This window comes from Podarcis pityusensis (assembly GCF_964106645.2).
Source record: "Podarcis pityusensis genome assembly, chromosome: 3".
In the NCBI taxonomy this organism is placed as follows: domain Eukaryota; kingdom Metazoa; phylum Chordata; class Lepidosauria; order Squamata; family Lacertidae; genus Podarcis; species Podarcis pityusensis.
In genome coordinates this window covers 64,712,121-64,733,652 of record NC_138026.1, presented here as the reverse complement: position 1 = coordinate 64,733,652, position 21,532 = coordinate 64,712,121, and the positions used below count along the sequence as shown (strand labels likewise).

Genomic DNA, 21,532 nt, shown 5'->3' with positions numbered 1-21,532 from the left:
ATTTATGCTGTTATAACACAGGTAAAGAAGTTCCAAATAGAATATAATTGTGATGATTTTATCTATAAATGTATATTTTCTTATTGGTGAAGAGTGGATAAGCAGCATTTGAAGGGCAGTCTATTCAAAGGTTAAAATTAGAAAGAAGAGGAAGAAAATGCAGGAAGGTATTAGCTGGCTGGCAAAATGCAAAGAACAAATTATGTGTCCTGGCACAAAATGTCAATGAAGGATTTAGTGGCAAATATTACTTTGGACATCGCAGAAGTCATTCACGGTGCAGAAATCAGTGCTGGTGCAATGTAGAGATATTCTGAGATATGTCTCTACACTCTGTAGGGATTGTGATATTGGAGGCCACTGGCATGTAATGCAGGCATAGCAAAGCCTGGGTATGCACACTGACTGTGGCTACTTCATTCTATTTCTTGATCAAGTTGAGAATCCAGCTGGAAAATAGCAGTTTCTGGATCAGCTCCAGAAATGCTTCTGTTCCTGTCAGAATTCTGAATTCCAGCCCGGATAACAACAACAACAACAACAACAATTATTTATACCCTGCCCATCTGGCTGGGTTTCCCCAGCCACTCTGGGCGGCTCCCTGTGGGAATGTTGAGGGTGGCAGGAGAGGATATATTGATTATTAATATCCTTCCTAACTTGGGCTAGCAAGTTTCTTCACTTAGCTTCTTACGCAGCAGAAAACTGGTTGCAGACTCGTGTGAGCCTCTTAAGACAATAAACAATTCAGTCTGACTTGGCCAGATTGAGATATGTTCTATTATTCCTGGTAAGACCCCTATTATTATTTTATCCTAAAAGAATAAAGACACAACCGTCTTATTCCTAAGTAACAAAAAGTAGTTTTACTCATGATCAGGCAGAGCAGTGTGATCCCTGAAGGCAGGCTTTAGGCTTAAAGTTACAAACATGTACAAACAGGTTTACCTCATATGGGAGATAACCTGGGAAATCAGTCCTGGTGAATCAGGAAGTTCACAGGACGAAAAAGAAGATCGAAGAGAGGGAGGTGGCTGTGTGACTTGGCCTTTTACCAGGTTCCCGAAAAGTCACGCCCACCTACTAGTCACATGCAAGGAGGAGCAGGCCAGGAGGAACAGGAAGTTTCAACTGGCTGGACCAAACATTCCCTTGCATGTCCACTCTAGCAAAATAAGGAATGTTGTATTTGACTGCTCCCAACAGAATTAAAAGCACAATAAAACATCAAACGTTAAAAACCTCCCTAGACGGGGCTGCCTTCAGATGTCTTCTAAAAGTCAGAAAGTTCCAACTGGGGTGGAATGTGACATCATCCTTATGAAACATGCTTATTCAAATAAGTCTGTTCTTATGTTCTGCCTCAATCCACTCAGCTACTACCACACCATATGGTTTGGATGACAAAGTGAACTGTGGTCATCATCCAGGCAGATGCTCTACAATGTACAATCTACATCCATAAACTTGGTTGTGAATAAGTGGATTTGCAATCATTATTCCATGATCTGGGATGCCACCTTATCCAGGAACCAATTCTGTCCCCCTCTGTTGAAAATTTTCTCTTAGACAAACTAATGCTGGCTGCAAGTTTATGTAGGACTCCAAATGGAGAATCATTTTGTCAAAAGGGCCAAATATCTGACGTACTACACATACGCACCCTTTTATAATAGCTATATTTCAGTCATTTCAAGTACTCTAAATAGTATTACACATCATTGCTCATATGTCAATAGTTGAATTTTATAGTCTTAGTTGTTAATAGATTGCTTGTTCCTGAAGAAGGATCCTGTGTTTCAAAACATATTGAGCTGTAATGGATTCCTAATACTTCTGAGAAAAAGGTTTCTTCTATTTCTGTTCTTTGTTTTCTGTACCCTTCCTCATTTTTTGTACTTCACATACTCTACAACAATCCTAACCAGGGATGTGGAAAAAAGTAAGCGTCTATGAAGACTAGAGGAGATTTATTGTGCCTTTTGATACTTTAAATTTCACATGAAGAAATATGTCACCTGCTTCAGGCGCAGAAAACTAATAAGCTAAAGCAGGGATGACATTATTCCTTCCCAGCTTAAGATAAGAAGAATATCTAGAGGAAAAAGTTACCCAGTGGCAGCAACTGCTAATAAGGATATTATCTACCAGGCTTTTATTTTCAGATTTTTCTTCTAGGTTCATTCTCAGAACTTACTCATTTCCTCGGTTATTTTAACATTTTCATTTTCTTTGTCATCAAAAAGAGAAATAGAGAAACAAATGCTGGGTGGGATACAAAGCCATAAATTGAAAACATGCCACGTTAGAGATTTTTTTCACATGCAATTAAATTGGAATTAAATGGGGAGAACTTAGAATGTTAGATGAAATCAGGTTTCCTGTATCAGCAGAACATTCCTGGTTCTTGTGATATAAAGTGAATCAATTCCAAATGGTAAGAACTCTATCTCCTTTTAGGGCCTAGTTATGCAACAAGTTCCTCTGAGATAACTGATTTTGCTTCAATTTGGTGGCGGTGATCAGAGTCAGAAGTTACTTGGGAGAAAAATATCTCAGTCTAGTTCAGAGCCTGATTCAGTTGACTTCAGAGAAGTGACAGTGTAGACCAGGGGTAGAGGTTCAATACTCTCCAGATACTGTTGGGCTCCAACTCTAGCCTGCATGGCCAGTTATCTGGGATGACAGGAGTGGTAGTCTAGCAACATCTGAATGGCCACAGGTACCCTGTCCCTAGTGTAGACAATACTTTGATCATTATTGAGGGTATCTAGAAGTAAATGAAGTAAAGATCTATTCTATGGCAGATATATTTTATATCTATAGCAGTATCTTTTCATACCCATCCTACTGCTGTTTAATTTGTCACTCACTCTCCACTCTCTCCAGTGAATTGGAATCATGACAACTGTAGTTTTGTGAGTGATCAGAAATCCCTAACGGAAAATTCTCACAGTCCCCCAAACTCTGCAGTTTTCATCATTCTCTAAAGATAAGCATTAAACTGCCATAAAACATTAGACATATTAAGCATAGATATGCTGTCCTAGAAAACATGACAGTGAACAGTGGTTCACTGTTCACTGGTTCACCTCAAATAATATTAGACCCTAGACTTAGGGATTCCTTGCCCATTTGGACAAGAATTAATGATTCATCAAAGCAAACCTAGGATAGACTTTAGCTTTGAAGTCCTCACATAATTTACAAATAAGCCATAAAGCAGCAATAACCATTCATTTAAAAGAAATAATATAAGTATACCTAAAAAATCAGGGGACACACTTGTCCTTTCAAAGCTCATCTCAAATGAAATGTAAAGCTGAATACTGTATTCAGTAGCATATGCCAAATGTATTCCCCACATACACATGCAGGATACCTGATGACATATAAATCCACTTATTACTAAATAATAAACTTGAAATGGAACTCCTCTCAGAGATAATTTTATAAGAGGACAATGTTTCTAGCCTAGTCTAAAGGTGAAATGTTGTTAATATAAGGAATTGCAACATCTCATGTCAGCAGTAACTTTATCATTTATACGTACATTTGGAAGCATTAAGAGCTCTTTCATATTTTTTTTAAAAAACCCTCTTCTTAAGAAAGCAATCGAAATAGCATAAAATATATAACTGACAAGTATAATTATTCTTCATACTACTGCTTCACCTTCTGATCATTTTCTCTCATGGAAGAAAAACTATCCCCTGAGGATTTTATTATACCCCTTTGCTACATATGTGAGCATGAATTTGACCTTGGAAACTGGGACACTTCATCAGCCTTATATTTTAAGGGTTTTCTATGGCTTCAGCATTTGTCTGTGTAGAAGTCGTTTTAATGGGTGAGATCCAATTCAATTTTACAGCCTCTTTCTTGTGGCAAAGCTGGATTACTGTATAATTTTTAGACTGCAAGGAAAATAGTTTATTTCAACTTCTGCCTCTTCTTCCTTAATCCCCGGGGACTAGGGTCTTTTGGTTTTAGAACTATTTTAAAAAGAGCCATTTAAAATGATCTTTTATTGAATGTTCTTCCCTGGTCCTACTAAGAAAATGCTATATTTGCTCATATTGGGAAAGGAGGAAAGAAGGACAGAGTAGTTTTGGCTGGACATGCACAAAGGAAGAAGATGACGGAATCCCCCTTTGCCAATACAAAAAGTTAGTTCAGTACCACCCTATATTACTAAATTGGTGTTCTGTTTAAAAACTAACATAACATGGCAAATGAAAGCTCTTACATCACTATTGTAGCTTGAGTCATACACATTGCCTCTAATTGTTGTAGGATCCATACAACAAGCTAAGGACCTGTACTTTGGCCCTGTATACCTGAAGGAGCCTCTCCACCCCCAATCATTCAGCCCAGACCCTGAGAGCCAGCACTGAGGGCCTTCTGGCAGCTCCCTCACAGTGAGGCAGAGAGCCTTCTTGGTAGTGGAGCCCACCCTGTGGAACACCCTACTATCAGATGTCAAGGAGATAAGTATACAATCTTTAGAAGACATCTGAAGGCAGCCCTGTATAGGGAGGTTTTTAATGTTTTACTATGTTTTTATATATGTTGGAAGCTGCCCAGAGTGGCTGGGACAATCCAGTCAGATAGGCAGGGTACAAATAAAATCATCATCATGAGTTCAGAGTGAACTATGATGTACATAAGGATCTTTGTTCAGAACTGCAGCAGCCCCAGAGCAGGGTAATGACAGGCCTGGAAATTGAGGAACAGTTCAAAGTGCTGGGTACATTTAGCCTGGAGAAGAGAAAAAGGGTGGCATACCAATCTTTGAATTGCTTTCAAGGATCGCCATGCAAAGGGTGCGGAAGACTTATTGTGTACTGCTCCAAAGGCATGACTAGAACCAGTGGGTAGAAACTGTAGTGATGCAGATTTGGCTAAGTATTAGGAGAAAGTTCCATACAGTAAAAGCTGTTAGACCAGGCTTCTTCAACCTCAGCCCTCCAGATGTTTTGAGACTACAATTCCCATCATCCCTGTCCACTGGTCCTGCTAGCTAGGGATCATGGGAGTTGTAGGCCAAAAACATTTGGTGGGCCGAGGTTGAGGAAGCCTGTGTTAGACAGTGGGGTGGACTACTGGTGCCTCAGAAGCTGGTGGGCTCTCCTTCCTCAGAGGTCTTTAAGCAGAGGCTGGATGGTCATTCGTCACAGATGCTGCAGTTGCATCCTGAGCTGAGCAAGGGAGATTGGAAGGGACCTGATCTTCCCTTCTTCCTGCAAGGCTCATTTTTCAAGTTAAAAAATGTGTGCCAAATATGTTTATACATTTAACCTATCATCTGTTTTGATAAAAAGACATAGGTTAGTGTCTTTGGTCCATGCTACAAAAGATAGACCAGGCAAGTAATGTGTTCTTCATTAATTTAGCACATTATATCCTTTCTCTCATCTGGGAATAACTGCTACAGTAGTATTCCTGTCTTCCAGACATACAGAGGACAATGTAAAGACTGGGGTTTTTACTATAAAAGATAGTCCACGGAGCCAAGATAATATATTGTAATGACAGCATTTAAACCTTATTTGCCATCAGTGTCACTAAAGCTCTAGTGTACAGGCAAAGTGGCAGATCTGGGAGTGTTTTACACATCCAGCACATTCTGCTGCAGAGTAGGTCTTAAAATAGAACACCTCTGCTAAACATAGTACTGCCATGATGTTTTAATAAATGGGAATCTCTACAGAGTACACAATCTCCACAATTTGTCAAGATGAGTATATCAATGTATGATGTAGCATTATCCAAGTGAAAAAGATTGACCTAGTTATGCTATTTTAAAAATAGCTACCTAATTTAAACTGACCAAGCAAAGGGAATTTCAGACTTGAAATTAATTCTTCATTCTTCAGTTTCACTCTCACTCTCACTAAGTGCTCTAGGGAGCATGGCAACACTATCTAGTGGTGCACAAAACAAATCCTGCTAGTGATTGTAATGTTTTTGATTCTAGAAAAACGCCACAAAGCATATGCCTTGCATATTTTGAAAAGAGTCTATTAGCCACTGACCAACTTTCATGGTGCCTACAGGAAAATTCACTTCAGAAAGCAAATAGAGCCAATAAGCAAATGATACAGGAACCTGAAATTGAGAATTGGGTGCACCATTTTTTTATTTCTTTAGAAACACATTTAAGGGCAAAACACTTCTAAGTGCCTTCACTTCAGCTTTTATTTTCAAAAGCATATCACAAAGTTGTCTCTGTATTTGTGGTGGCAGATTTCCAGTGGAATAGTGACTAGGACAATATCTTGTTAGAGAGTCAGTACACATGAACTATTCCATTAATTAACTCCAACTCTCAGCAACTGCAAGTTGAGAACACCAAAGCACCATGAACTGTGGGATGCCCCAACAATCCTACACATAAAAAACCTATATAAGAAGGCTCACAAGTATTTGTGGTTGAAATTCTCATCTCTGAATACTAGATATAAAGTATTTTGGTTTTCTGTTACAGATTGGTTTGGTTGTAGGAAATAGAATTCCTAATACTAATGAATCTTGCATGGCATCTGTGATCAGTGCAAGCCAACAAAGTTTTTAATGACAAGTGATAGGTTAAATAAAATAAATAATAATAATAATAATAATAATAATAATTTATTTATTTATACCCCGCCCATCTGGCTGAGTTTCCCCAGCCACTCTAATGTGAATGAAATGCCTAAATACTGAAAAATATCTGAAGTTATCCTAAATATAGTGTAGCTGTGTCTCCTAGATGTCCCCCCCAGGGGACACCAAATGTTGGTCACAGAACCAGACATTATAGTAGAGATTTTAATAGCTCCTATTAAACTGTTGCACCCTTTCACAACCTGAAGCCTTCCAGGTGTTGTGAACCGCAACTCCCACCAGCCCACCCAGCATAACCAATGGTCAGGGATGATGGGAGTTGTAACCCAGCTGCATTTGATTGAGGAGGGCTGCTACAGGTTTTTAAAATTTGTATGGATATATGAGAGCCGGCTTATGGCAAAGAGCAGGCTAATTTACAGAAGAAATACAGTAGCCAAAATTAGATACCAAGACAGAGACACATATTATAGCTTCTTCCCATTAAGCTTTTCAAGTTCTTCTGTGTCATACACTGTATCTCAATTCCTAAAATATATTCATGGAAAGATTTTTGCAAAACTGATGGAAACAAAGTAGCATGCCACAGAATTAGCAACTCTTTTCTTGGTTCTTTACAGTAGACATACCCCATGGGTAGGCAAACTAAGGCAAGGGGGCCGGATCTGGCCCAATTGTCTTCTAAATCCGGCCTGCAGACAGTCCGGGAATCAGTGTGTTTTTACATGAGTCGAATGTGCCCTTTTATTTAAAATGCATCTCTGAGTTATTTGTGAGGCATAGGAATTCGTTCTCCCCCCCCCCCTTTCCAAAATATAGTCCAGCTCACCACATGGTCTGAGGGACAGTGGACCAGCCCCCTGCTGAAAAAGTTTGCTGACCCCTGACATACCCTCTCATCACTGAACCAGCATCAGACTTGATAATTTTGAAGTGTAACCAAGCAGCTTTCAAAGGCTATTGTAAAGCCTAGCTATGCCAATCAATATTGTAAAAATTAGTTCAATAAATAAATAGCATGCAAGTACTGGTTGCTTTCTTTCTTCAGATTTTCTGTTTATGCAATATACAGTTGGATTTAAATATGGTACAGGAATTAAATCCAGTGCAGAATGTGCAGAGTGCTATATTTGAATAAAGTATATATACAAAGAGGAAGGAATATGGTTATTTAAAGGTATCTAGTGGGAATGTCTGAAACTATTTTTAGCTTTGTAAACACTGCTAGCATTTTCCTAGAAAATATTGTATTGTTACTATTTATGCACAGCTGCTTTTGTCAATGGAAGACTTCCCAAGATACATTTGAGAACATGAAATACTTGTATCTGGGCCAACTCCGAAAGAAATTTCACATTCAGCCACAGAAAAGGTTAACACTAAATTCTGCATAGCAGTGCACTTAAATTTTTCTTTTACTTGGAGGAAACAATGAAAGTTTTATATTTTTGTCCAAGTTTTAAGTCAACCATTTTAATGTACTGTTGACAGCAGCTACCAATACATCTAAGATTTTATCTCTGAAAAAATGTATTTTATATAAACTAGGAGTGGGGAACCTATAGCCCTCCAGGGGTTTTTGGACAATGGTACCTTATCAACCCCAGCCAAATGAAACCTTATACCAAGTAAGGCTGCTGGCCCATCCAGCTCAGTCTGCATTGACTGACAGAAGTTCTCCAAGATTTCAGGCAGGGGACGTACCCAGCCCTAGCTGGAGATGCTGGGGGCTGAATAGGGACCTTCTGCATGCAAAGCAGATCTTCTACCACTGAGTTGCAGCCCTACAACACTGTAAAAACTTGAGAAGGAGGAAGATGGTAGCCAGTGCCACCTACTGAACTGGTTATATGGGCTAGCTGAAAACAGACTAAGGATAACGAGTCTTTGTCCCATTTGCCCTAATAGACTAGCCTCCACTTATGCAAGTAAGTGCCAAAAGGGTCAGTTGTTTGGATTTGTTTTCATGCTTTTGTGTTTATTTGCATGTGTTTTCATTTTTATCATTTAAGGTCTAAATATAGTTCAGTGTGTGCTCTCAAAGTTACCTAACCATAAGAATTTATTGAACAATGTTGTGAATGTAACTGAACTTTTACATAATCTTCAATTTTAGTTTTATAAGATCTCTCCACAGTAGGTAGTGATATGTCCATTGATTTATGTTTACTGCGGCCAAACAAATCATAATTATTAAGATGAGGTGTTTTTAAAATGTATGCTTCTGATTTAGCTACTTCATTTTGCCCATACAGTACTCTGAACAATTCTCCATGGAACAAAAATTGAATAAAGTTCCTCAAGAAAGGGTCAGGTCAGGTCATTTATTTCAATTAGAAGCACTAATGAAATTTCACTAAACTATTAGATACCAGTTAGTCCTTATATAAGATAAATAGAATATTTAATTCCTCTTGACATGTCCCACAGTTATGCAACCCTGACTTTCAGATATGGCCATTAAAACCCCCAAATTCTATTCAGTTTGAATAATTTTTCAGACATTTTAGTAATCCTTTATTAGCTGTATAATTAATAATTCATTAGCTGTGCAGATTCCTATCACTGCTACTTTTCAGATACAATATGGAATAGCATGCTTTGATCTAGAATGAAATTGAGCTCACCATACCTAGGCAGTTGATCGGTGAAGTTCATTACCAACCCCATCTTTTGTCTCCAAAATGAAAATTTATATATAGCATTCTTAATACTAAATTTTCTAGAGAAAGATATCCGTTTTCAGTTCATCTGGACAGCCCTGAAGTGTAATTCTTATTTCACCGGCAATCTTCTTTTCCATGTCTTATGCAAAAGAAGTCACAGCCGTAAAATTTACTGCACACACATATTTTGAGCCCATTCTGTACCCATGTCCTACTTGTTCATGGAATGCTAGACCCTATCAACTCACCTAGTTACAGTGGTACCTCGGGTTACATACGCTTCAGGTTATATACACTTCAGGTTACAGACTCCGCTAACCCAGAAATAGTGCTTCAGGTTAAGAACTTTGCTTCAGGATGAGAACAGAAATCGTGCTCTGGTGGCATGGCAGCAGCGGGAGGCCCCATTAGCTAAAGTGGTGCTTCAGGTTAAGAACAGCTTCAGGTTAAGTACGGACCTCCGGAACAAATTAACTACTTAACCCGAGGTACCACTGTACTCTGTTATAGTAGAGTCCTGCCACAGCCCAAGCTTGATGCCATGTGAAGCCCAATAGAATGGAGAAAAAAGCTTCCCATGGAACCCCGCGCAGCAAATAAGTAGTGATAAAACAATAAAAAAAAATTTAAGAACAATTCCAATACAGATGCAAAATGGGAATGTTAAAGTCTTGTTGAAAGAGGAAGGCCCTCAAGTAGGCACCAAAAAGACAACAGAGAACATGCCTAATAGTTAAAGGGAGGAAATTCCAAAAAGTAGGTGCGCCATGACAATGAAGACCCAATTCCTATTATTGGAGTATCTTTCAGACATCTTTGTCCCAAGCTGTATAGGGCTTTATATACCAAAACCAGCACCCTGAACCAAGTCAAAAAGGTTATTTTTCTATTCCAAGTAAATACCTTTTTGTCCCACCAGCAGCTGGCTTACAATGGTATATAGGGTTTAGATTTTTTAAAGGATTTTCATTTTATGGTTAACCTTAATCTTTTCAGTAGCTTTATTTTGTTGTTTGTATGCTAGATGCATTTGGGGGTATGGAATAATTTGAATGAAACTAAACAGCAGTTATCAGAAATTATTATTCAATTATTTTCCCGAGGAACATCCTACACTAGGTCATTAATTGTACTTTTTTCTTGCATTTATATCCTGCCTTTCCTCCAAAGAGAAAATCTTCTTAAATAATTTTCTTTTAGTTTCTTTCCTTCTTTGCCATATACAGCATTATGCCAGTTTAATTCCAAGGCTCATTCTTCTGGTTACAGCATTGCATTACCTCATGTTTTGAAAATGTAGAATAGAACATATGCGCTCCAACTGTAAACTGCTTGCATCCCAAACAAGTACATGGAACTAACTTCCAGAGATTCCCTTTGTGCATACTTAAGTAGTTTGATTTTCAAATGGCACTTTAAATTTGAAGTACAGATATTTCTATCCTCTAAAAATGCTGAAAAGTTTGTATGCATAAATACTGATTGGATATTCATGCCATCCATATAAGTGTGTTTAGTACAGTTTCAGATCCTACAATGTTAATGATTATGTGCTATGTAAATGAAAAGTTTGTTTTGTCATTCAGTTGATACTTCCTAACTTCAGCAACATTCCCCTTTTATTTACAATAAAAGAATCTGGTAAATGTGTATGGCAATAAAAATGCAGCATTTTGTTGGCTTTTTAACTGGCACATACAAAAGTCTTCTTCACTGAGTTACCATACCTAGAAAATAGCACAATCCAGTGCAGAAATGGGAAGGAGCTAGTTGGGCTGTGTGTTTAAAACTGTTTTAGCATATTCAAAAACTCTGGGGCAAAGAAAGAAACCCAACCAGATATCAAAGCCTTAAGGCTACTTACCATGTTGCTTGTAGAAGATGTATTATTAACACTGTGTCTTAAGGCATATGCAAAAACAACCAAGAAATGAGAACATATCTATCACAGAGAGAATACTGACATGTAAGTTACAATTAGTAACATATTTTAAGTCACAGGTCCATGCAATGTGCAACCCAATGCACCCAAATTACAAATCATGTACCGGTACATGCAGCAAGGCAGCTGGATCATGTCTAGGGGTACATGAGTAGCCTAGAGCCAATCTCATGTTCGACTACTATTTAGATGCAGTCTTAATACATTACATAAGAGCCTAAAAGCTGCATTCCCAAATGTCACAGTAAATGTAGGTAAAGGTAAAAGGACCCCTGACCATTAGGTCCAGTCGTGGCTGACTCTGGGGTTGCAGCCATCATCTCGCTTTATTGGCCAAGGGAGCCGGCGTACAGCTTCTGGGTCATGTGGCCAGCATGACTAAGCCGCTTCTGGCGAACCAGAGCAGTGCACAGAAACACTGTTTACCTTCCCGCCGGAGCAGTACCAATTTATCTACTTGCACTTTTGAGGTGCTTTCGAACTGCTAGGTTGGCAGGAGCAGGGACCGAGCAATGGGAACTCACCCCGTCGCGGGGATTCGAACTGCTAACCTTCTGATCGGCAAGTCCTAGACTCTGTGGTTTAACCCACAGCGCCACCCGCGTCCCTCACAGTAAATGTATATACATAAAAACTACACACAGAGATTTGTGAATATGTGTTTTATTGAAAAAAGAAATATGAAAAACAGGGCCTACAATAGGTCTACTTTCCTTAAAGTAGATCTAGGGCTTCCGTTATCACTTTGTGGGTGGATATTGGACTTTTTGTCAGACCGCCCCCAGAGGGTTCGGTTGGGCCATTATACCTCTAATATGCTCAAGACTAACACAGGACCACCACAGGGATGCGTACTCAGTCCGCTCCTTTATATTCACTACACGTACGATTGTGTCGCTACTCACCCTAGTAATAGGGTTGTCAAATTTGCAGATGACACAACCGTGATTGGGCTCATCCCTGAAAGGGAGGGTGAAACGGATTATAGAGATGAGGTGGAGCGACTGACAGAGTGGTGCAGAGCTAACAACTTGCTCATAAATACAAGGAAGACAAAGGAGCTTGTGGTGGACTTCAGGAGACAGAAGAGCAACGTCCAGCCACTTTTGATTGATGGGGTCTGTGTGGAGAGGGTAACAACGTTCAGATTTTTGAGCATTGAATTACAAGAGGATCTGTCCTGGAGTGTCAACACAAGGGGGCTTGTGAAGAACGCGCAGCAGAGACTGTACTTTTTGAGAATACTAAGGAAAAATCATCTTCCGCAGAAACTGCTGCTTGCCTTCTATCACTGTGCCATTGAGAGCGTGCTCACTTATGGCTTATGTGTGTGGTACGGAAGCTGTACTACCCAGGACAGGATGGGGTTGTGCAGGGTTGTTAAGGCAGCAGAGAGCATTGTTGGCTGCCCACTCTCCACCTTAGAGCAGATTTATGCCACAAGGTGCCATAGGAAGGCACTGGACATAGTAAAAGATCCATCGCATCCTGGTCACTGTCTCTTCGAGCTCTTGCTGTCGGGACGGAGATACAGGACGATGAAGACAAGAACGAGCCGTCTTAAGAAAAGCTTCATTTCCAGAGCGATCTTGGCCCTGAATGGGAAGCCCGGACTTTGAAAGTCATCTAATCTCCCTTGCTGTATTATACTGTATTGATTAATTAGAGTTTTTATGGAGCAGTCAAGTAATTTCGTTGTCCCCGAAGGGGGCAATGACAATAAAGATATTATTATTATTATTATTATTATTATTATTATTATTATTAAAGACCTGCATTTACATCAAGTGAATGCAGGTTGTACTAGGCATGGTGCAATGCATTAACACAGAACAAACAATTGTGTGCTCTAAATCAGGGGAGGGTAATCTGTGCCCCTACAGATATCTATAAAATCTAGTGCAGCTGATCCCAGTGAGATACAGTACTGTCAACAAGTCCCATTTACAAAGGAATTATTGGAAATTCACTTTAAGCTCCTGATGGTTGCTCTGATGCAACCATGTCCTTCATGATCTTAGGTGTGAGGCAGGTGGGCATGATTTTCATAGAAAGTCTTCACAGGTGAATTTGGGACCCATGTGGTCCACAGATTCTCCATTCCTGAATGATATAATGGATTCCAGCATGCAGCTACCAGTAACCCATTTCTACTTATACTTGGTGGTCCCAGGCACCTGTCTCTACCCACTACTGCTTCCCTAGCTTCACTTTGGCCTCCTACAGATTAAGGCCCCCTGTCATCTCTACCTGCCGTTCCTAAGCAAATGTGCTACAGACAAGAAGGAATAGTCCTCCCCAATTGCAGCTGTAGCACTAAACTACAATAAGTAACTTTTCAGAGGCTCTTTAACATGCAACTTCTACATGCAGCTAATCAGAGGTCTTTAGCCACAGGTAAAAATGATCCCATTCATTGGGGCTCTAAAGAACATTGTAACTACGGGATCTATTTCATTGACCATATTGAGCCTCTCAGCACCGTATCTGCAACGTAAAAAGAATAAGGATACTGCCACAGCTACCTTACAGGGATGTTGTAAGTTATACTGAAAAAGTATGTGATGCACTCAAGTGCTTTGAAGACATGAAATGTGAGATATCAGCACAACACATTATTTTCAAATATTAGAAACAATAGAGCCAAAGAATACCGTATATGTTGATACATTTAAGCTGATCTATGAAATTGTTATATCCCCTTGCCGGATGCTACGTTTAAGCGAAATACTCCTTGTTTTATCCAGCAGACCACACATAACTGTAAACTCTGCACAAGTGGAGTAAGGGTTGTCTTATAGTGTGAGTTCATTTCTCCTATATGAAGCAATAGAGTACCAAAACTGCAAAAGTCACAATATTTCTCTAATTTTCTGGATACTGCCCAGTTGCTTTATCATTATCATATATAAGGAAATCAGTGGGAAAAGCATTCATTTGAAAATCACAAACTTGAAATTGCAAAGAACTTTATATTCTCTAACCATAACAGCAAGATGTCATTAAGGAAGCAGGCAGTTTATCTCTACAGGGAGAATTTCCGAGACCGCAATAACAAATTTTGTTTCAATAGAAGGACTGCATTTCTGTTTTTAAATAAACTTTCAGGGACAGTTTGCTTCTTGTGGCTTTGTTTTAAACATACTTACTTAAAATATAAAATAAAATCAGCCTTACACCAGATTTATTTGCCATTTATTTGCAGAGGACAGAAATTCACACACTGTCTTTGCCAATTATATTATACTTCCAGTCCACTGAATGTGGTTTGCTGCTGCTGCTGTCAGAAGTTACTTACTGACAAAACCAATCTATGCAACAATATCATGGAACACAAGAAAAGACTTTGTTCCATAGCCACTGTATTTTTAAATGCCATTATACATAATACCCTATTCCTACTAGAGTGATATAGTTTGCATAGTCATAAAACTATTCTGATAACTGCTCTGGCTAATTTTCAAGTCTTTCCTCTGGCAACTTTTAAAAATTAGGTGGTTAGGTTTTTGCATGTGTGTGCACATGCAACTATTATTTTGCATTAAATTCTGACACACATTTGACAACCAGCATGGCTCCTACTTGACACCTCATTTGATCAACAGCTTTTATAATATGAAATGGCCAGCATTGCTAATAACATATCTCCATTGGGTGCACCATTGTTTTATAGGCTGACACTATGATTTGCCCCTCCCTTAAAAATTTATATTTCCAGATGCATTCATTTATCCATTTGCATTTAGAACTGTTTTTGCTGAAAGCTGGCCAGTCATCATCCACTATACTGTCCATGATGACTGTGAAAAATATTTTTGTGAGCTAAAAGGCTAAGAGAAGCTTACACTATTATTGCATTACAGAGACCAGATTACAGATACCAATTTCACCTGTCATCCATATAAACCAATTTTGCAGTGAAAATAAATTAGTTTGAAGTTTCTGCATAAACCAGTTCTGATAATCAGGAAACCCTATTATGCTGTTGTCTACTTCTCTTGCAAAAGCATGATTTTCAAAAAGGCAAAGAATTCAAGGCAGTTACTGAACTCAGTGGTAAACTTGCAGGTGTTGGCATTTGTCTTAAAAATCATTAAAGCACGTATCAGCTATTACTAGTCTCAGTGTCTCCCCGGACATTTAACATTGACCTCTTTCCTCACAAAAGGTGGATTATAACACTTTAGCTATGTACACTTCCTTGGGAATAAGAGTCACTGGATTTAGCATCACTTCTGAGTGAGCATGGATAGGATGTACTGCAAGTTCCAGGAGCAGCTGAAAATCCATAGTACAACTTTGTGTTTCAGAGGAGTCCTTCAGAATGCCAAATAAGTTTGTCCTACAATATATTTTTCCTTGATTTCATTAATTAGTTTCACACTTCAATAAATGTTTGGATCCTGCACCCTTACCATCTCATGGAATTTTTCAAAAATTTCTTACAGGCTTTTACCAGACACATTTCCCACCACCAAGAACTAAATAGAAACAAGAAATGCATCACCATTAACTGTCAACTTGTTTCACAAGTATTCCAAGAAGCACTAAAGCAAAAAGTCGTCTAAGCAGTATAATAAGACTTACATACATACAGTACTAAACAACTCTCCTCTCAAGTTCTGTCACCAAACTTCACACAGAAGAAAACTTCTAGCCTGCTTTAAAACACTACAACTCCGCCCCCATTCATCATGCCCACAGATTTTCCAGCAGCTTGAGTACAAGGGTAAGACAAATCCCACTTTCAAACTCCAGACAAACTTCCAACAAGCAAGCTCAAGTCAGTGAGTAAGCAAAAAAAGTTCTAGTTAACTCTTTGCAAAATGTGCCATCTGTGATATTAGAGTGAGAAACGCAAGTGAACTCCTTTAAAATGAAAAGACATACAGCCAGAGCTTGTCCAAAACATTTTGAGACAAACCACACCACTGCACCCTCCACAGTCTCTTTAGTGAGATGGAGGTGATGCTGTGGAATAATTTTTGCTTTGTCTGAAAAAAATTACAAAAGTAAACTTCTAAATATGACTCCACTACACACCATTCTAGAGCCCCCCCACGAACCCTCAAACTTTCAAGATGTTAACAAGCTTTTTGCATTCCAATTCTGATACCAAGGATCAATGTGTGAGCTCTGTGTTGCCCCACCCCACCTGCCCAATGCACATAGTAACACACTCAGATATCAGGTTCAAATCACACCTCCCTGTAAAACTCACATGGTCACCTTGAGTCAATTACAACCTCTCACCCTAACCAACTCACGGGATTGTTGTAAGGAAAAAGTGTGCAGGGGAAGGAAAGTTCAAAACAAATCCTCCTGCCCTAGAATGCAAAATGACCACCTTTGCATTGCATGGTGCCTTGCAGTATGCACACATAATTATACGGTGTGTACACACAGAGATAAAATGCACCCAATATCCAGTTATGAGATTAATTTTACAGAGACCCTGTGACAGCAACCCTATGCACACTTACCTGTGAGAAAGCCCAGCTGAACATATGTCTGAGTAAGCATGCAAAAGTTTCTGTTGTGAATCCTAGACTGCCATGAAGCAACTTTTGGATACTAATGGATTTACCAATTTTTATATTAGTTGAGATAGTACTCAACTACTGTCTGTAACAGTAATCAAGTCAAGAGTACATTCCTAAGACTCTCTACTCAGAAGTAAGCTGGAGTGAATTTAATTAGACTCACTCATAAGTAACTTAAGTATAGGATTGTAGCCTCAAGCTACAGCTCTATGCATACTTACATGGCAGTAAACCTCAATTAGCAGAGTTGTCATTTACTAAATAAACATGGATGGGATGGCTTGGGTTTCTCATTATGAAATGAGAGATCTCTCCCCTCCCCTAACACAATTCACATAAGGAACTGCTCTTTAAAGTAAGTATGGCACTTAACAGGAAAGTCTCTCAGCCATGCCCTTCCTTCAACATGGAGATTACGACAAAGGACTGTATGTGCATCTGAATGGTAGAACAAAGTTTTAAAATGTTTTATGTACTCACATTTGCCATATAAAGTAAGGTATCATTTATATGAATTCCTGCCTATAGATTTTCCTTTTCTAGGTGTCCAGTCGCAACTACACTGTCTGAGATGTTTCAGTTGTATTATTAACACAGCCTGCCTGCCACTTTCACCCAGTGGGCTGGGGTGAAGCATGAACAATAACCAGGAAATCTCTTCCCCAAACAAAGTTGTCAGTTTACTTTGCATATTCAGCATTGAAGCGCGGGCGCTCTTCTCCCTCGTCTATCTACCACTACAAGTCAACCTCCATTATATCCGGGGGGGGGGGCGGAACAAGGAAGTAGAAAACCAGACGGCGCACATGTTTATGTCCTCTATCAACTCCCTCCGTTTCTTGCTCATTAGCTGCCAGAAAGGGAGCGTCATTTGTTGCCCTCCTCTCTATAGCCTGTTGCTTCTCCCCCCAGCGCCCCGCCCAGAGACATGGAGCTGAACTCTCCTCCTTTGCTGCTTGAATTTGTTCAGCGGCACCTCCCGCTGCTTCAGCTGCACACTTGTACCACCAGCAGCATCAGGGCCACTCTCCCAGCGCATCATGCCTGCCCCCCTTTTGCCGGCGCCTCAACCGCCGCTTCCTGCTCCACCCGGGCGGCTGCCGAGGCGCGCTGCTCGACTCGCTCCCGGGCTGCGCCGAAGAGCGCGGGGAGGAAAACGGTGGTCCAGGGCGAGTCAAGGAGCGCGCTTCTGCAGCCACCGGGGTCGTGGAACAGCAGGAGAAGGCTGCGGCGCTGGGGGCACCTGTGAGCAGGGTGGAGCTGGACAGTGGTGTTGCTGCTGCTCCTGGCGAGGCAGCAGGAGGTGGGGGGCACTTTGAAAGCAGACACTTCCTCTCGCCACAAGGACGACAGCAGGGCAGCCGCCGCAGAACAGATTCAAACCATCGAGGCGGCACCGGTGGCTCGTTATTCGCCGCTGCCTGGGGGTAGACTGGAGGCTCTGTCCAGCTGGCTGCTATTGCCACTTGTTACGGCGGGCGCCCAGCGGTGAACAGCAGGCGCGTCGCGGGTATGTGGCAGCGGCAGTACAGCCGCGCTCCCGCAACTTGCCGCCTGAGGCAACCGCTTTCTCTTGCCTAACGAGCCGGCCGGCCCTGGGTGCAACTGCAGCAGGGCGCTTACCTTGTTGGAGTAGGGGGGTTTGCTGAGGTTGATCCCATCCCGGATGAGTTTGTCCCTGATCATGATTTTCAGTTTGAGCTTGGGGTAGGTCATCAGCTCCAGGCTGCGGGTCCCCACTTTCCGAGGGAGCCCCTTCTTGTTCCCCTGAGGATGGCGGGGTTTAGGAAGTGGCTCCTTCCAAGCCTTGGCCTCGTACTGCTCCACCAGGTGGCTGGTATAGATCTCTGGCGAAGGCGAGCTGGGCTGGGGCGGCTGAGGCTCCAGGGTGAAGTAAAGCCCGGCGGTGGTCTCGTCTTCCTCCCTCAGCCTCTGCACGGCTTCGTGGAGCCGGCGCCTGTGCTGTGGCAGCGAGACCCCGATGGCGTCCAGGTCCGGGTCCCCGATCTGCTTGCACACCTCCAGGTCGTCATAGCCGTTATCCACAAAGGACTCGGCGTACTGAGAGAGCTTCAGGGTCTTCAGCCACTCGTAGACTATGTTGGCGCACATGATGGATGGAGGCTGGAAGGAGAAATCAGCAACAAACTGCAACTTCGCAGGACTCCAGCAGCTCCCTTGGCGGAAAAATAGACCCCCAGGGAAAAAAATCCAGATGCAACAGACATCCGTGGAGAGAAAACCGCGAAGCCCTCGGTCAGCAAAACACCATCCCCAGGGAGAGACGAAACGTTAAACCCCAAAGCAGCAGCAGCAGCGGCCCTGAGGCGACTCGCCTGCTAAGCCCACCTTCTGGCTGCAGTCGCTCTCCTCCAAGCCACCAAACCTGGAAATCTCTGGCTCTCAGGAGGGCTCCCTTGAGCGGCCCCCCATCCCCCAGAGCTCTCTGCCCGGTCCCATCTCCGGAGCGTGCGCCAGTGACTGCCTCTCTGCCCGTCTCTCGTGTCGCTGCCTCCCCTTGGGTTGGCTTTTGTTTCCCCCTCCTGTGGCTTTTATGGCTTTGGCAGTTCCTTTCCCCTCGTCAGTCTCACCTGCCTCTGCCCCTCTGCCCGGAACGACGCTGTGGACTGGCTGGCGAGGTTGGGTGCGCGCCTGGATTTTAATCTCGCCCCGTGTGAAGGCGGGGAGGGAGGACCCCAGCACGCTCTCCCGGCGCGTGCGGCAGCCTCGCCGCCTTCTGTGCCTTCGCGTCAGCCGGAGGGGGGAAACAGAACACGCTGCCCTCAGCCCTCGCCTCGTCCTCCGGCTCGCAGGTCCACCCAGCCCGCCACACTTCGCCAAGCCTCTGACGAGTCATCCGCCCTGCTTCTCCCTCAGGGAAAGAAGGCGGCGAGCAACTGACATTCGCGGTACCTCACCGAGTGAAGCCCAGAAATTCAACAGTTTCCCAGGCTCCCGCCTTTCCTGCGTTTAATAATGTCTCACCTGAAGCCTTGGGAGAGGGAGGGAGGCGTTTTCCTCAGCGGCGACAAGTCTCATTCTTAAGTATTTGAAAAAAGTGTGCTTAAGACTGCCACTTTTATTTTGAAGGAAGAGCAGCCAATCAGCAGCTGTTGCTCCTGAGGAGAGGAACCGTAAACAGCTGTTTCTCTCCCCTTTTCCCTGCCTTGTAGCAGCAGCTAGGAAAGAATGGCGGGAAGCACCCCTCAGACCTCCCCGGCGGGGCTTCTCGCTCTGCGCTCCGGCTGCTCATGGGGTCGGAGGGAGGGGCAAGGGTGGGAAAGCAGGCAGCTGCTCCTGCTCCTAATTCCTTTCACCTGCCCACCTTTTCATGGCGGATTGGCCCCACAGGGCTGCAGAGGGTAACCAGAAGCAGCCACCTCTGTCTACTCTCTTCAGGTGGTGCACTACAGGCGATGGCCGTGGTCAGCTGCCTGAGACAAAGGGCAAAATGGAGTTCCCAAGAAGAGTGGCTGCTGCATCTTTACTTCAAGGCAGAGACAGCATTTTCTGCCAAGGGCAAACTATGTAGTACACACAGTCTACCAGCACTCCTGAGCACTTGTCACCTGAGGTAGCCACCTCATTCTGTATAGTGCTAGGGCCAACCCTGCAGGACAAGCGGCTTCTTTCTCACTCTCACCTTTGAGGGGCACCACTGTGGGAATTGGGGCTGACTGTGCCCAATCCTCTCCACCATACCGCCCAGTGAAAGAGTGAACAGAAGAAGTGAACAGGCAGAGATCATGGCCTGCCTCCTGCCCTGCCCAAGTAGCAGCCTCCTCCTTTTGCTGGCTAGGCTCCAGATGACTCCACAGGGTGAAACCTTTCTGTACTATTCAAAGAGAAAGGATGTGTGAGTGAGGAGAGCAAGCGGCAATCATCCTTTGATAGAGCTGGTAGAGATGTTGGAGAACCCTCAAATGGTTCTCCAATGCTGCAGGACTTCAATATACATGCCACTAAGTAGAATAGTAGCATAACCACCCCACCCCACTCACCATTCCCCCTCCTCCTCTTCCCCTTCTTCCTAATTGTTTAAACCAATTCATGAACCAAGAAATTATATATTGACCACTAATAATGAAATATATGTTTTAGATATTTTTCCACATTTATTATGCTATTTTTGTGATATACAAATGACATGAGAAAACTTGATATACTTATTTGTACTGTATAACATTATTCTTGTTTATAAAACCCAATTACACATACACACACATGCCAAGGCTGCATCAAATGGGCCAGCTTCATGGCCTCCATGAGAACCACGGGGTTTCCTCAGTACATCAATGGTCCTACACATGTAGGCTGGGCATACTCTCAACTTGGCCTTCACGTCAGAGCAGATTCATAATACTGTGTTGACTGGCAGAGCCCTCTAAGTAGTATCCCTACCTTTAAAGACTCAGAGGGTCAGGGAATGGGAAAGTGCATTCTCTACAGTAGCCCCTAAGCCGTGGAATTACCTCTGCACAGAGGTGAGTCTGGCACCTTTATTACACAGCTTTTGATAAATGCTGAAGGCACACCTCTTTACCCTAGGTTTTGTCACTCGAAATGTATATTCAGTGGTGGAGCGTATGCCTGTGCTACCTGAGCTGCTGCGGCCCCAAGAGGGGCCCGCAGAGAACGCCCTCCCCTGTGCCACAGTTCAGGGTAGGAGAGGGGCGGGGAAGCTGCTGCCCACTCTTCCTGCTCTCTGCTGCTGGGTCAGACTGGGACCCAGCAGAGGAGGTTGAGCTGCTGAGGCTGGGTGCGTCTTGCTG

The 21,532-nt window shown here is 42.4% G+C and overlaps 1 protein-coding gene across 2 annotated transcripts in view; it reads right to left on the bottom strand.

Moving 5' to 3' along the window:
• SASH1 (SAM and SH3 domain containing 1) overlaps positions 1 to 19,656 on the bottom strand; it is a 554,241-nt gene extending 534,585 nt beyond the window's left edge. The window contains exon 1 of one of the 2 annotated variants that reach the window (XM_080998541.1): positions 18,384 to 19,656. In XM_080998541.1, the coding sequence (XP_080854667.1) occupies positions 18,384 to 18,872 (489 nt within the window). In that variant the 5' untranslated portion in view covers positions 18,873 to 19,656. The remainder of the gene's footprint in view (positions 1 to 18,383) is intronic. The other variant, XM_080998543.1, reaches the window with a different exon arrangement.
• Positions 19,657 to 21,532: the final 1,876 nt, after the last annotated feature.